General features: G+C 35.0%; 1 protein-coding gene across 3 annotated transcripts in view; it reads left to right on the top strand.

Annotated features, from left to right (window-relative positions):
* LOC111045409 (alpha-catulin) overlaps nucleotides 1-17,532 on the top strand; it is a 49,055-nt gene that overhangs the window by 10,986 nt on the left and 20,537 nt on the right. For all 3 annotated transcript variants that reach the window (XM_039420650.1, XM_039420651.1, XM_022330811.2), the window contains exons 2-7: nucleotides 4,296-4,485; nucleotides 7,299-7,459; nucleotides 10,776-10,985; nucleotides 12,326-12,733; nucleotides 14,516-14,767; nucleotides 15,992-16,151. In XM_039420650.1, the coding sequence (XP_039276584.1) occupies nucleotides 4,296-4,485; nucleotides 7,299-7,459; nucleotides 10,776-10,985; nucleotides 12,326-12,733; nucleotides 14,516-14,767; nucleotides 15,992-16,151 (1,381 nt within the window). The remainder of the gene's footprint in view (nucleotides 1-4,295; nucleotides 4,486-7,298; nucleotides 7,460-10,775; nucleotides 10,986-12,325; nucleotides 12,734-14,515; nucleotides 14,768-15,991; nucleotides 16,152-17,532) is intronic.

Raw genomic sequence — 17,532 nt, 5'->3', positions numbered from 1 at the left:
GCTTTTCATGAAATTCGACAGGTATGTACCTTTTTAAATTGCGCGTCGACGTATATACAAGGTTTTTAGAAATTTTGTATATCAAGGATAATATAAAAGGAAATAGGAGCCTCCTTCATACGCCAATATTAGAGTAAAAATCAGACTATAGAATTATTCATCATAAATCAGCTGACAAGTGATTACACAGATGTGTGGAGAAGCCAGTCCATTACTGTATTTGTATAAGGTCTATAGTTTCAAAGACATTAAAGAGGTATGCATCTTTAAGCTGGGTTTACACCAAAGTTATGAACAAAATGGTCATAACTTAATCCTTATAGATTCTATTAGATTGAACGGAAGTTGACAAACACATATGTTCATCAAGTGTATGATAAGTTATGTTCAATCTAATATAATCTAAAAGGATTGAATTATTAACATTTTTTAATAAATTTGGTTCAATCGCAGCTTTAAGGTATTTGGTTTCAATATTTTGTTTTGCAGTCTTGGTATTATTATGCGTGCCCATCAGTATCAATATTCTCACATTCGAAAAAAACTAATTTAATAGGTGAATAAAAATAAACAAATGAACTAAATAATGCTGAAGAAATTATAATATTTTTGATTCTAAAAAAATAATTTTCTTCAGATAGAAAGATCATCACGGAACTGGATGAATTATATCATATGAAATACAAATTCAAACGTGAACTGAGTTTGTTAACATTTAAAACAGTTGACATTTGGTACTTGTGGATGAGAATACTGCGTGAGGTCGACTGTTCACAGAACTACTAGTATATCTGTATGTGATATACAGAACAAAGTAGGTTTATGATATGAAAATTCGATTGCACTAGGTCTCAACCCTGGGATAACTCGCTGAAGGACATTAAAAGGATAAATACGTCCTTGGAAAAACAGCTGGAATTTTTGTCGTCTGTCGATACCGTAATGGAAGTAGAGCGAGTGTATGTGTGGGTTATTCCTCAACTGATCTCAAGAGAAAAATAATCCTGCAAGAAAAACTTATTTTTGTTTATTTCTCTTTTTTTAGAAAACATGTCTACTTCAGAAAGTCCAAAATAGTAACTATATTCTGTTAGTGTAGAATAGTACATAGTATATTAACAAATATTGTAGCAAACATAGTATATCATTCTAAATCGAATTCATAGTATATCTATTTTTAATTGATGATGTGTTAGTTTTTAAAGTGTAAATGAATTATTTTGTTGAGTGATAGTAGCTTAACCTAGATTTTGATTTGGACTGTAGTATAAATTTGAAAAGGGACAGTTTTGGGCATAAGTCTGTTGTGCCTCCTCATATTACTGTAAAAATAATTGTACGACTGAGAAAATGAATAAGTAAATATATAAACTAGAAAGTCAATCTTTCGTAACAAATGTTCTATGCTTTTACACTCCAGAGCGAAGCTCGGTCCCCCGATATTAACGATAATGTACGATAATATTGTGATAAAAAATTCACTTCATAAATCGGCGGTGTTTCAACAAAAATTGTCGATTCTCATAAAAGGATATAAAATAAAATCCTTCTCATCAACACACAAACGGGAAAGATAAGAGAACAGCGTTGCTGACTCTGCCTTGCCACTGCCTTGTATAGAGGATAGCTGATACCAGCATTATATTGACTGTTCATTCTTGTTGATAATTATAAATTGGATTTCATTCAGCAAAAATATATTATTCAAAGACTAAATAATAATTTTTCTTGATTGAGATAAAATATTTTGGTAATTATATGTCTAAATTGTTAAAAACCAATCTGGCAAATTTGCGGAGCTAGAAAATGATAGCGCGATCTGCTTTGTCGAATGATAAACAAAGACAGCAACACCATTGTTAATCAAATGCCATTATAACGTGGAACTCACTATAGTTATGCAATGAACAATGTTTGTTAATGAAAAGTTTGTAATTTCTCTTTGGATTGAAATGAGTGGTGGTTTAATACAGATTTTTTCATCCAAGGTTCCAAAACATTCACATTAAACATTAATTCAATGTTGTTTAATAGATTGATAAAAATAAAAAGGAGGGAACCTAATCTCGATTCATTTTTATTACATCAACACGATCCAGACAACCGACATGAGATGTTATTTTTCGAACTTATTTCCAATTCAGTTTCCTCTTTTCAACTTGTTTAATACTTTTTTCAATATTGCACCACATATTGTACTATCGTGTTCCATTATCTGATTGCATACTGATCCACTTAGGTAGTGTGGAATTTCAAATAGGTCACAGCATCTCATACGATAGTTCGTTTTATCGTTTAGGGTCAACCATTTTTGCATGTGTGACCCAGTAGCGAACAGCCAATAAGAATTCCAGTGGTCGAGTAGTTCTAGGACACAATTTCCATGGATTGCTTGAACGCTCTGTTGCATGGCTCATCATGGTGAACCAATTCACCATTACGAGTGGGATTGCAGTCAGAAGAATGACCGCTCTCAGAACGTATAACTAGCTTTTAGAGTTTTCCCATTATTAAACTCACATCGGATTGTGAAAGCAGACAATATCGTATCGGATTATAGTCTACCTCTTTCAAATTAATCAATTGCGTGTAGAAGTTATATGTTTTTGTTCGCATTCAAATATGAAGCCATATAATTGTGGTTTACTTGTTGAATATACTTTTGACTATTAACTATACCTCATCCTTTTTTCAATTCAATGTCAGTCACTGAGGCCGTTATTTCTAGCTAATTTACATGCCCTTCTCACCAAAGGTTAGCAGCCCTTCATTTGTAATTTGAAAAGATCATGTCAGTTGAATCAACTTGCTTACTTCATAGACTAGATGAACAGCCATTGAATATTAGACTAATAGATGAGGTATTATTTTTCGTTTGTCTGGTTTATGAGATATTAGTGTTCCCTGTGTGGAAACGTTTTACTAGTTTCCACTTTGTTTTAATGAAACTTTCTTTTTTGTTTTGATGTATCTAACTACTTCGGCTTGAATTTGATGTACTTAAACGTTATTATAACATCGTTTTCAGCAGTGAATATTTTCATATTTTAGAGATATCGAGGAGATAATTGATGTATTTAGCTTCAACACTATAATGACGACTTGCAGACTATAATAATTGTGAGAAATATACAAGTAATGCATGTAATGCAAGTCGTCATTGTAGTGTTAAACTTTCATGAAACATATATAGTGAGGTCCATGTTATAATCGCAGTATTTGATTAACTTTGGTGTTGCTATCTTTGTCTATCAATATCGGGGACCGAGCTTCGCTCCGGAGTACAAAAGTATAAAAAATGTATTACGAAAGAAGAATTATAATATAATTTATAGTTCATACAAAAATGTTCTATCTAATCACAGTAAATTGAGATTAATTCCCAGAGGAATGCAAAAATTTCCCTCACAAAGGCCCGGTTGCACAAAAGCCGGTTAAATTCAATCCTGATTAATTTCTCGTGAACCAAATCAGAGAAGATCATTTAAAAAAGATGGATCTACTAGAATTAATCAGGATTGAGAATAACCCGGCTTTTTTGCAACCGGCACTAACTACCTGATTGAATGATTACAAAAGTTTAACAGCTGTGTCATAATTTTGAGACAGTCCCACACATATGAACTCGCTCACTCACTTCCATCATCAACAGACGACGAAATAATTATTATCAGCTGTTTTTTCAAGGATGAATAATAATTATCCTTTTACTGTCCTTCAGCGAGTTTTCCCAGGGATGAGACCTAGTGCAATCGAATGTTTATAATATTATAAGCCTACTATTTTCTGAATTTCGTGAGAATGGTTAGAGCCGTTTTCGAGATCCGGTGAAATACAAACATATAAACATCCGAACATCTAAACATATAAACAGAAATTGCTCGTTTAATAGTATAGGATTCGATAAAGCAGATATTGTAGCACTATCCTTTTCTCCGCAATGTAGCCAGATCGATTCTCAACAATGTGGAAATATAATTAATTAAAAAATTATTTAATCTCAATTATGAAAATTTATTATTCAATCATAGAAAAATATATTTTCTTGACAAATAAAATTAACGGTAATTGAATATTTTCAACAAGAATGAACAGTTGATATTACATCAGATTTACCGTTATCAGCTACCCTTTATAGAAGGCAGAGAATCAACATCGCTGTTCTGCTATCTTTCTCCGCTGCCATTATAACGTGGACATCATTTTAGTGTTGAAACTTGATGAAACATATTATAGTAGTTCGTTATGAATAGAGAAAGAAATTCAATTAACTGTTGTATTATTGTTTGTTGTAGATATCGACGTTGGTGAGCCACCGCGAGCGGGCGCTATGCTCGGAGCGGTCGGTTCGCGCGGTCGCCCGCGTCGGTCAGGCGGTCAACTTGGCCGTCGAGCGATTCGTCACCGTCGGCGAGACCATTGCCGACGACAACCCAGAGATCAAGACTGAAATGTACATTGCCTGCAAAGAAGCACGGGCTGCAGGTACGCCAATGCAATACATTATACCAATGAAATACAGTTATATTTGTTTGTTTTTTTAACAGCTTCTCAGAGACTTGTCAGAGTTCATAGAATAGAATTTACTGTTTAATAATTATTTCAAGTATCCAATGAAAGCTATACAGGGTGTTTCAGAAGTAGTGTCGAACAGTTTAGGATATTGTTCCTAGATGATAGGAGACTACAAATGTCGTATTTTAAGTGTCCAAAACTCAGCGGTTATCCTTATAGCTGCCATTTTGTTTTTTTCAATTAGGAATTTTTATCTCAAGAACGAAATGATGTACTGATCTGAAATTTGGCATGAATATTTATGCTATAAAGACTCAACTTTAAACAAATTAAAATGAAAAAATGTCTATGTAAATTTTCAAAATGGCGGCCATTTAAAATTTTTGATTGTAAATTTCACGAAAACCGTTCACTTTACAGAAATTTTAAAAGAGATAAAAAAGTTGGAAAATTCTATCAAGATTTCAAGGATACCTCATTTATTAAGATTGGTCAGAGAATAACAAAGAAATTGATTTTTTTCGTAATGCATGCATGACCTCTTTTCACAATTTAAACATCAATATTACATTTTTAGTCTCAATTGTATTTGAAACTCGGTATGGCTCCATATGGCCATCCAGCTGATTTTACAATGTTTTTCAGATGATCTTGTTTGTTCATGATCATGCATGCTGTGAATGGCCGCCATTTTGAAAATCTTCATCGGAATTTTTTTATTTTGTTTTTTAAAGTTGAGTCTTTATAGCATAAATAAATATTCATGCCAAATTTCAGATCAATACATCATTTCGTTCCTGAGATTAAAATTCCTAAGTGAAAAAAAAAACAAAATGATAGCTATAAGGGTTTGGACACTTCAAATACGACATTTGTAGTCTCCTATCATCCAGGAACAATACCCTAAAATGTTTGACACTACTTCTGAAACACTCTGTATAACTAGAAGTAAGAACTTCTGCTACTGCAATAGAATATAATTGTATTACAAGAACCCATTCACAGGTTTCTTTGGCGTAATAATATTTATTTTCCCAAGCACAGACTCACCGCCTATGAGAAGGGAGCCTTATATTCAGGAATAAAAAAAATAAATCTTTGAAAAACGAGTTGAAAACTGAGAGAAATTTGAAAGTATTCAAAAATAAAGTATGTGATATACTATTAAAGAGTTGTCCCTATAGTGTTGATGAGGGAATGAGGTTCTTGTCTGGTAGTTTGGACATATAGGCTTTTAAGAAAATTACTATATTGAAAAATGTATCGAATAAAACCATTCTTGTATGTAACATATTATAATTGACAGGTGGCATGTTGTGTGAGCTTTAATGAAGATCACATATATACAAGCGCCATGAATAACAATATAATAATAATAACTACATAATCAAGCAAGGCTCAGTAGTACCTATGTGACATGTTAAAACAAGTAACAAGTTATAAAATAGTTTCTGTATAATAGAACAGGAGATCAAGTTCATGAACTCAATGCCAAATCACTCATGAAACAACCGGAAATACTCCTTCATTGTGTGGGTGTAGCTGGAGTCGATAACGCCCTCAGTCTCCAACTTAACCGTCTTATGTCATTGATGATTTCGTTCTCAGCTGGTAGAATATTGAAAACTCTTGATCCACCATAGAGCAGCTCTCTCTCTCTTAGCGCTGGGTTCTGTGACCAGAGTATTGCAGTGCTCCTCGATGTGTTGTGTTGTATTCATACTGCAAACGAATCGGAGTGCCTCAGATCAGCAATATTTCTGATCTGTGAGTACTTATTCCGGACAAACTGAAACAAGTGGGACGTTGTCCGTTCAGTTTGTACATTCTCACAGCATCGAGTCTACGTTTGTAGGCTGATACACAGGTAGTTTGTCTAGTCAGCTACACCGTTTCAAATTAGAATGTTTAATTAGGTTTTAAAGGTAAATGGAAAGGTTAGGTTTTGTCTTTTAAATGGTAATATGTTGATATTATTTTAAATGTTTTGTTTAGAATACAGTATCAATCCAGAATATGATACAGTATCATACAAATACAAATATATTGTCTTCTTTCGTTAGGGCCACTCTTAAATAGAAATAAAAATCTAAATACCCTTTTTCAGAATTGTTTACTCAAACATGTTTCGGCTATGATGTCATTATTAACTAATCTAAAAAAGGGTACTTGGATTTTTAAATACAAATACCTTTATTATGATATTGTATCCACAAAGCAACGGGAACCAGACAAATTGAAATTTCGCACATCTTGGATCCTCTCGATTAACAGATTTTCGCACATTTTAGTTATCGCACATACAAATGACACTCAACCGAATATAAGTATAGAAATTGCCAAATTTGAAATGTTTTTGTTAAATTTTACACTTAAAACAGAATTGATTAATAAAGTGCATTCAATATAATATAGTCAACAATTACTTTTCATTAGTACGGCACTGTAGTTCATACTTTAGTACCAATGAACACTGTGTGTAAACAGTACTATACTGTACAAACTTTTTGGTGAGGGCTTTTCTTATTTATCTGAAATCTAAAAACGTACCCATTTTTTTTTAATTTTATTCTCAACATAAATATTAATAATATTCCTTCAACGTTATCTATTTCACTCACTCACTTGAAAATGGCATTAATCTGTCGAAACATGTTGTGAATAAAAGTTTTTAAAAAAGTGAACTTGGATTTATAATTTCCAGATATCTATACTATACTAGACGGTACTGTATACTGTATATGTTTGATAATTTGTGTTGATGTTTGGTGATTTCACTGTAGGTGCTGCAATCGAGAAACTATGCGAGGCGGCCCTGGAGGACTCACTGACCGACCGCAGTTCTGTAGTGAGGGCGGCCCGATGTCTGCTCAGCTCAGTCACGAGGGTCTTGTTGCTCGCTGACATTGTCGTCGTTAAACAGCTCCTACTAGCCAAGGATAAAGTGAGTCACAGTAGCCACAAAGTATTCATTTCAAATATTTTTATATAATAATCAATTTCATATTATAAATTACATTTTTGAACACTTCATACACTAAATTCAAGTTTATGTATTACATCCCTGATTAAGCTGATTTACGACTCACACTGGCGCACAAGGAATTGCTGGTGTTTTTGCCTCACCTACTGTACTTATGCATGTGCGCATAGATTAAATCTTCATTTAATAACTATTATTTGTAATATAATGAATAGGAATATCATCTCGTTATTATATCTAATTAAAGAAATTAACATTTCCTTAATTTTTATGTATGTATCTTAGTTTAATTCTTATATTTTTTGTAAAGCTTTTTTGTATTTTGTTTTTGGCAAATGAATTCTTTCATTCATTCATTTCACCATAGTGTGGTTAACGTTATTAAATCAGTGGTCAAAACTATGTAAAATATTTCACCATAGTGGGCTTAACGTTATTAAATCAGTGGTCAAAACTATTTGAAATATTTCACCATAGTGGGCTTAACGTTATTAAATCAGTGGGCAAAACTATTTTAAATATTTCACCATAGTGGGCTTAACGTTATTAAATCAGTGGTCAAAACTATTTGAAATATTTCACCATAGTGGGCTTAACGTTATTAAATCAGTGGTCAAAACTATTTGAAATATTTCACCATAGTGGGCTTAACGTTATTAAATCAGTGGTCAAAACTATTTGAAATATTTCACCATAGTGGGCTTAACGTTATTAAATCAGTGGTCAAAACTATTTGAAATATTTCACCATAGTGGGCTTAAAGTTATTAAATCAGTGGTCAAAACTATTTGAAATATTTCACCATAGTGGGCTTAACGTTATTAAATCAGTGGTCAAAACTATTTGAAATATTTCACCATAGTGGGCTTAAAGTTATTAAATCAGTGGTCAAAACTATTTGAAATATTACACCATAGTGGGCTTAAAGTTATTAAATCAGTGGTCAAAACTATTTGAAATATTTCACCATATTGGGCTTAACGTTATTAAATCAGTGGTCAAAACTATTTGAAATATTTCACCATAGTGGGCTTAACGTTATTAAATCAGTGGTCAAAACTATTTGAAATATTTCACCATAGTGTGGTAAACGTTATTAAATCAGTGGTCAAAACTATTTGAAATATTCACCATAGTGGGCCTAACGTTATTAAATCAGTGGACGAAACTATTTGAAATATTTCACCATAGTGGGCTTAACGTTATTAAATCAGTGGTCAAAACTATGTAAAATATTTCACCATAGTGTGGTTGAAGTCGGTGGAAATGATACAGTAATGGAAGAGAGTTTCCGATTCTCTCTGTAACCACTTTCTTCTACATTACGAGGATCGTTCCAGAATTAAGTTACACTATTTTTTTATAGACCTGTACATGTCAGAAGACAACGATTTTCAGGGAACTCTCTTTCAGGTTTAATGACAATTCGTCAGTTAGACATGGTTTGTATATTTCTGGACACAGATTTTGATTCAAAGTGAAGCAACATACCCTTCATTTCAGACATTGGCTTACTACTATCAAAATTCGGAAAGGGAACAGTTTTGGGCTAGGCCTGTTGATCCTTTTCTAATCATGTATTTGATGTGTGTATTGTTAAATTTAACAAATTAATAAATAGGTAAATAGAAGCAATCCGATATGGAGCTGTCACTCACTTTTGCCGCCAAATGAAAAATTCGTAGTGTAAACAGTTTTATAACGGGAAAGAATAAAATGGCCACTGAAATTTAGTAGGCCTACGAGTTGTGTAGTGTGTATGGTGACGACGTTATGTCAAGGCCAATTGCTTCTCGTTTGTTACAATTCTCTGTTGTAAGAAAAACAATATTACACAATTATCAACGAAGTGGCCGTCCATTCACGTCACGTGCCCCAAACATTGTCGAAGGTGTCCAAAGACACCAACCCTCATGCTTGACAAAATTCATTAGCAACTCTTTACAAATGTTGGGACTCACTTCTACCGCCAAATGAAAAATACGTAGTGTCATCCGTTCTTTAACAGGAAATAATTGACCGAAGCGAAGCTGAGGTCTTAGTTTCGACTCGATCGGCTTTTGTCTGTTTGTTTGTACCGCAGTCACAGTCGCAGTTATTGTCCTATTTGGATAAAATTTAGTTTACAAGTACTTTAAAACATGTTAAAATTTGGTATACAAGTACTTTAAAACATGTTTTTTTTAAATTTTGCATTTTAAGGATAATACATAAGGAAAAGGAGTCTCCTTCGAACGCCAATATTACCGTAAAAATCAGACTATAGAATTATTCATTATAAATCAGCTGTCGAGTGGATTATTAATTTCATACAATGACGCATGCAATTAATTATCTCAATTGAACTTAGTAAAAACCAGCTGTTGTGTGGACTATTAGTTGTATGCAATGACGCATGCGATTAATAACTGAAAGTAACATAGTAATTTCTTAATTTCTCTCGACCTTTCTCTGCTTTCAACTCGGTCTGACCTGTTGCTAGTATATCTTGAAGAAGATAAGCTTTTGATGTTAGCATATTTGATACAACAACCCCAACAGCCATTAGTCGTTCTCACACCGACACGACAGGACAGGACAGAATTTAATCTGATCAGTATGGACAGAGGAGGCTTTGGTTTATAACTGCACGAGGTCTATTGTTCACAAAACTACTAGTAAAAATGCGACTGAAATTCACCGCAAGTTTCACTTTTTGTGTAGTTGAGAAGTTGATATTGTGGTAATTATTCATATTGGATGAAAAAGACTGCCATTGGCCTAGCCAGACAGTCTCCTCCCCCTCAACGGTGTGACAAAATGGCGGCTGAAGCAACAGAATCACCATGATAATAAAATTTACTTTTAGTACAAAATAAGAACCAAGAAAACAAGTGTGAAAGATAATAAAACAAATATGTAAATGGAAGAACTATTGACTAATGTATGCTTACAATTTTATGATAAAACTAAATTCGTAGTGTTGTATTGGTTGAAATGAATCTGGTCATTTAAACTATACTGGGAATTTTCCTTAATTACTCTTGTTATTTCTAAAGCCTCTAGAATATTCAAAGATCTGTCTTTGTTATTAACGTGCAGAAACTCAACATTCTCCTTAACTGTGAACTTGTGATTATTTGTTATCAAATGTTCTGCAAAGTTGTGTAGTTTGTATGGCTGATTCCAACATAAATAAATTACAAATAATTAATAAAGTCCAAACTTTGAAGAAACAGTTTGAGAATAAAATGACAAACATTCTGTTTAGAACTTATTATTGATTTATGTGTTGTAGGTAGCGCGGAGCCTGGGCCGTTTGGAGAGCGTTACTAACTTCACGGAGTTTGTGAAGGCGTTCAGTCAGTTTGGGGGGGAGATGGTGGAGTTGGCACACCTGACCGGCGACCGCCACAACGACATGAAGGACGAGCGACGCCGGGCGCAAATGGCTGCCGCGCGACAAGTGCTCGAGCGGTCCACAATGTTGCTGCTCACCTCTTCCAAGGTCAGTAATGGTATATCTCGCTATACTGCACAGAAAACGTGCTCTTAAGTTGGGGTTTCCTTTGTGCGTAAATGCCGTCGTCGACCACGACAGGGTGAGGATCTCAGATTGGGGAGATTTCAATTTGTCTTTATAACCTATAAGACAATGTTCAATTTTGTTTTAATGGGGGAGGTCAAGTTCATACTTTTAAATGGCAATATGTTGATATTATTTTAAATGTTTTGATTCTTAGATAATAAACACAAATAACGAAAAGTTATTGGATCAGCTGTTTTAGCACTCTTGAAATTTGGACAATATGAATGCCTGTTGTCGTCGACTGCGAAAGTTTACGCACAAACGAAAACCCACCTTAATCTGAAGCGTGGGCGGTCGTGAACTGTCACCACGCCTGGTGACGTCAGAGGCAAACTATGGCCCGGTTGCACAAAAACCGGTTGAATTTTAATCATGATTAATTCCACGAGAACCGATCAAAGAAGGCTTTTTTGAAAAGATGGCTCCCTTGATTGGTCCTCGTGAAATTAATCACAGTTAAATTTTAACCGGCTTCTGTGCAACCGGGCCTATGTGTTGTATGTGTACTTCCACATGGAGCGTATTCCATGAATGCGTTTTCCACGCCTTTGATTCACGTCTCGTGGGAACGCGCTTTAATGGTGGCATATCATTCAGCCGCTCTCCTTGACTTTGAAACTCCTGAGAGACCAAAATATGATCCGACTACTTTTGATAGTTAGGAAAAAAATTTCGATTATTTCTGGGAGAATTTCTCGCTTCCACCACCTACTTATCTTTTGAAACTATAAAGTTTTGATAATATCAAAAAATAGGTATTAATACTATAAAACTATTATTAATATTAATACTAGAAAACAACAACATAGGTCGGATAATAATGATGCAGACGCCAATAGAAAGGGAACATTCTTTCCGCTACTTTGATGTGAAATTCTTACTTATTACAACAACCCCGTATTACTGAGAGAAGTTCATATGCAAAAGAAGAACACATATTTTCGCAATTTTTTCAATTCCATTAAAAATCATTTTCTCTTAATCCTTTTAACCCTGGAACTTTTTCAACCCAATTGGAATATCAGGGATGATATTCTACATACAATTCTGTGGTTAAATTAGAAATTTGAGAGAGTTTCGATTTCCACAATTTGGCAACGTTGTCGAATCAATTCGAAGCTTTATTTGTCCCAAAACATAATATTACAATGACAATGGCTGTAAAAGGAAAAAGTTTGTAATTTCTTCGGATGGAGGGCTAAGATAACTTATTTTATACAAACTATAGAAAGTTTATTGGTTGTTGGTTTGTGTTGTAGGCTTGTCTGAGGCACCCGGACAGCACTTCGTCACGCGAGAACCGCGACACGGTGTTCTGTCAGATGCGCCGCGCCATGGACCTCATTCACTTTGTGGTGAAGGACGGCGTGTGCGACGGTGGAGGCGGAGGTGGCGGTGGAGGCGGCGTGGTGGAGGACTGGGACGCTGGCCGTACAGTGGGTGCGGCGGTTCGACACCTGGAGAGCCTCGTGGACATGACGCGGATGACCCTGCTGACCCCCACCACCAAGGAGAGCCTGAGCGCCGCACTGGACACCATCGTGGAGCGCACGCAGGACTTCACCGACTCTGCCTACACCAGTCACGAGCACCGTGAGAACATACTCATGCTCTGCGACCGTGTCAAGCTGCAGCTCAACCAGCTGTTGCGGGTCGGAGTCAGTTTGGTTAGTCTCAATCATTCATTCATATGAGCCCCCCTCCCAAGGGTTGTTTATTGACATAAAAGAAGAATCAAATCAAAATCTTTATTTCGCCAAAATACAAAAATACAAAATACATAATCACTAGTAATATTTCCAATCAATAATACAACAATAATTGAAATATACAGTACATACATAATCATAGAAATGAATAATACATTGCAGTTTTTCAGTTATTATAGGATTGATAGTTTGACACCTTGTGGGACCGGACTCCCCAATTTTATTGCATCTTAACAAAATCAATTCATGTATTTATTTGTACAAAACACTATAATCATAATATAATTATAACCATGGAGGAAAAACTAGGACGAGCTCTGAGCCTGTATCATTTCTCTCCCAAATTTTGATGACAAGTTAATGTTGTATGTTACTAGGATTATTGTATGAAATCACACAATATCACAATTGCAATAGGCGTTATCAAAAAATATATATTCATCCTTCAAATACCTAAGTATACAACATACAATACAATAACACATACAAAATCAGACAAATTAGATTATTACATGTTAATCAGTTGAAATCAGTTGGCTGATGAAATGTTTGAGCGTGTGGTTTTATAAAATTGATAATTCTTGGATTCATTTATATTTGCTTCCAGATATTAATTTATGATGTAAGTTTGGTTCTTCAGTTCACGTTTGATTGTTGGTAGTCACTCTTTTTAAATCTTTTTCCTGTAGATTCCATATTTTTAATGGGAGTTTATTAAACATCAAACGACTTTCAAAGAGATGGCTCTTGTGGGTTTTTGACAACCTTACTCGAGGAATTTATTGCCAATTTAGAATATTCAAGACATATTACAAACTCTTTATAATATGACATATCATTAAAAATATAAATAAATAAACACAATTATTCATACATATACTTAAATAAAATACTTCATTCATTCATAAAATAAAATATATAATCTATGCATCACCAGCAAAAAGTAACTGTTTAGGAATGGCAAGATCAGACCTGTTTCTTGTGTTCTATGAGTTGTCAATGGTAAATAATAAATATATTTTTCTATTCCGTGAATCAAACCTCAATTTACGACCTTCCAGAAATAGGTTTGAAAATATAAGAATGGATCTTAATGTTTGCCGGAGACAATACCTTTACCTAGCTAATAAATTAATCAACAAAATTCCAGATTACCTTATGGAGCATATTAATCTAAATTCTGTCACATTGCTTAAAAAAAGAACCATTGAATAGATAATTACCAGTAAAATCGAGGACATACTTTTTGAGTGACTCTTATCTTTGTTTCAATAGTACCGTATGTTTGCCATCTCTCTTTCTTTCTCTTTTCATTTTTTCTCTTCTCCTTCTTTCTTTCACCTTTATTCCACTTATTCATCATCTTCTTTTATTAAATATTATATTATATAAATTCTTATTTCATCTTTTGTAAGTTCTTAATGACTCTATTGAATTTGTATTAGCAACTCTCACCTGCGCACAGGATGTTCCTTGCAGGTGATTGGTTTCTTTTATTTTTGCTGAAAGTTTTTTTTGTATATTTATTGTTGTTGAAGAACCAATAAAGAATTTTTGAATTTTTTTTATTTTTTTGAAATATGACTAAAGACCGTGGGATACATTTTTGTATGTGAACACCTGTAATGCCCCATCTTCATATTGGCTCAACGAAAGCTAGTGAAGGCCAGCGCTGACAAACCACCCATTGATCAGTTGAAGCAAAAGATGAATTGAAATGTTGGTGTTTGCTTGTTACAGGAAACATCGGACGAATACTCGCCGACACACGAGATGGAGTCGGCGGTGGTGAGCTGTCTGAAGGCGACACGCGACCTGCGCGCGCAGCTGCAGGCGACCGCCACGGAGCAGACGCGCGACCTGGCTGCTGTGCTGCGCGGCGGCCACGACTTGGTTGCACAGATGCGCAACACGGCGCTGGCCGCCGTAGACCAGGACCGGCTCGAACAGACCGCCGACCGATTTCACGAGTTTGTCGACCATTTGCTCGAAGTGAGTGGTTGCCTGCATCTTCAATTCAAATCTCTTTATTCATATAATATACGTTTTACATTGAATAGTGTCAATAGAGATAACAGTGAGCAATCACTGTAGATCACAAGTACACAAATAAATCTAATAATTCAACCTCAACTGAAAGTAAATCAAATGATCAATTAACATAAAACAAACCAATAACATAATAATAATAATAATAATAATAATAATAATTTCTCTGATTGCCAATGAATTGCAACCAGAGGAGTTTATTGACAAAACATATACATAATTATTTTATTATACATACAAAAGTTGCTAATACTAAACTTAGTTCTAATTATGATACCCCACTATAATGATATGTGTCGGGGTGATCATAATATTCTTTTTTTAAAACAAAACATAACCTAAAACTAATTTAATATAAAATCGTCAGATGGGTAAATAATATTAAAATAATCTTGAGCGGGCCATTCACTATCCGTTATGTTTCCAACTTGAGATCCTTTAATTCAATCTATTTCAATTCGACGTCAGAACATGAATGGGGTTGTTGTGGGAGGGGCTAATGCTCTCGGAATTCTGGTGAACTGCTCAACTGATTTGGCCGAACATGCAAGATCAGCCACTTATTCACGATTTGGAACGTGAGTGGGGATGTTCGACTAACTAGCCGGAGCGTGAGTGGTGAAAGATTCAAAGTTGTTGTCACAAACTGTGGGATAGTGAATGGACCGTTTAACAAGCTTGTGAATGAATAAGTTAAATAATACTAATTGGATCCATCGGGGAGTCCAATATGAAGTCGGGCTTGAATTACAATCACAAGTTTTCAATTTTTCGAAAAATGTTCATACTTGTTTATGCTTTTATTACTTCTTTTTAGCAACACAAAAAGCAATGCACAGCACGTCAAATATATGATTTGAAGTCATATATTTGATAGATAGATTTATAAGCATCCACTGCTCACCTGAACAGGGGGATCTGGAACTTGTCAAAAATTAATTGTTTCAAATTTTGTAAGATGAGAAGTCATCCTTGATTAGTTTACATTATCCAATAAGTGGATGTTCAATTAGACACTAGAAAGTATATCTCTTAGTTTGCCCTAGAAAGTCTACTTCAACTTTCAGAAATACTCAACGTATTTGAGTTTATTTTGTTCAATTTTAAAAATTCGGCAAACTGTTATATTGTTTGGTTTAGTAAAAAGGTATTCAATGTTTGGTTTAGATTTGTAAGCTGATGCGTCACGTGGCCAGCTCGGAAACACTACAGGTGTCGGCCAGGTATGCCGAAATCAATTTGCGGATATACGGACCTCAGGTGGTCACTGCGGCTCACACACTAAACCAGCATCCTACCTCAAAAATCGCCAAAGAAAATTTAGAAGGTAAGCTATTTAGAATTAGCTTGAAATTTTCATTTTCATTTTCAATTTACTATAATAGTTTCACTTGCAGTACAATCAACATATTGTATGGAAAAAATAGTTTCTTTCAATGCATTGATTAAGCTATAAATATATGTATTGAAAGTATTGCTTTCCGAAAAAAATTAAGGTACCCCAATTTCTAAATTTCTATACATTTCAAGGTCCCCTGAGACCAAAACAGCTATTTATGTATTAAGAGCGTAATGCGCGACTTTATCGCTCGCGCAAAACAGTTAATTTTGCAAGAGCGATAACGAAGCATTACGCGCGAATTACATACAATTTTTTTTCCACAACTGCCCAAACCTGTTAAATTACTTATATCGGCGGAGTTACAATTACCGACTTTTTAGGTTAAGATCTGACCTTTTGGCGAGCTGCTAACCATCAGCTGATCAGCGAGCGTAAAGAAACTCTTCTGCGCATGCACGAATGATTCCCGAGCGTAAAGAATATCTACTGCGCATGCGCGGATGGTTAGCGAGCGAAAAAGTAGATTCTCCTCAGAAATAAGCTGTTTTACGAGGAAAATTGACTATGTAAATTCTTTTTTTACGCGCAGTTGTAGAAAAAAAGTGGTTTTTGGGTATTGGTCTGTATGTGTGTGTGTGTGTGTGTGTGTGTGTGTGTGTGTGTGTGTATAGCTGCGTACACATATTCGTGCTTCCAACCCGCACCGAGCACGCTCCTCCCTCGTACCGCCCTCGTACCACCATCGAACCACAGTCGCACCGCCCACGCACCCATCATGAACGTTACGGAAGATGTTAGATCTTCTCGCGTTCCCCGGTCGAACCACTGTTGCTCGCCGGTCGATCATCAATCGCTCTGCTGGAGTGACGTTCGGTTGCGGAGCAGAGCGACAGTCTCTACGCACCTTATGAGAGTATGTGCGTCTGTGTACACGATATCTCATCTCCCAATTAACGGAATGAACTTAAGGTCCTTACAATATAAGGATCCGTCACGAACAGCTTCGATCAAATGCAATTCAAGATGGCGGCTAAAGTTGAGAAAATGTTGTCAGAAACAGGGTTTTTCGCGATTTTCTCGTAAACGGCTCCAACGATTTTGATAAAATTTATACCTAAAATAATAGTCATTGATAAGCTCTATCAACTGCCACAAGTCCGATATCTGTAAAAATTTCAGGAGCTCCGCCCCATCTATGCAAAGTTGGATTTTAGATTCCCAATTATCAGGCTTCAGATACAATTTAAACAAAAAAATTCGAGTGGAAAAGATTGAGCATGAAAATCTCTACAATTAATGTTTAGTAACATTTTCACCTAAAATTGAAAATAAGCTCGAAATTCGAGAAAATGGGATTATTCTATTG

The sequence above is a fragment of the Nilaparvata lugens genome, chromosome 2 (assembly GCF_014356525.2).
Source record: "Nilaparvata lugens isolate BPH chromosome 2, ASM1435652v1, whole genome shotgun sequence".
NCBI lineage: Eukaryota > Metazoa > Arthropoda > Insecta > Hemiptera > Delphacidae > Nilaparvata > Nilaparvata lugens.
The sequence above is the reverse complement of the archived record's forward strand: the minus strand, read 5'-3'. Positions and strand labels throughout refer to the sequence as shown.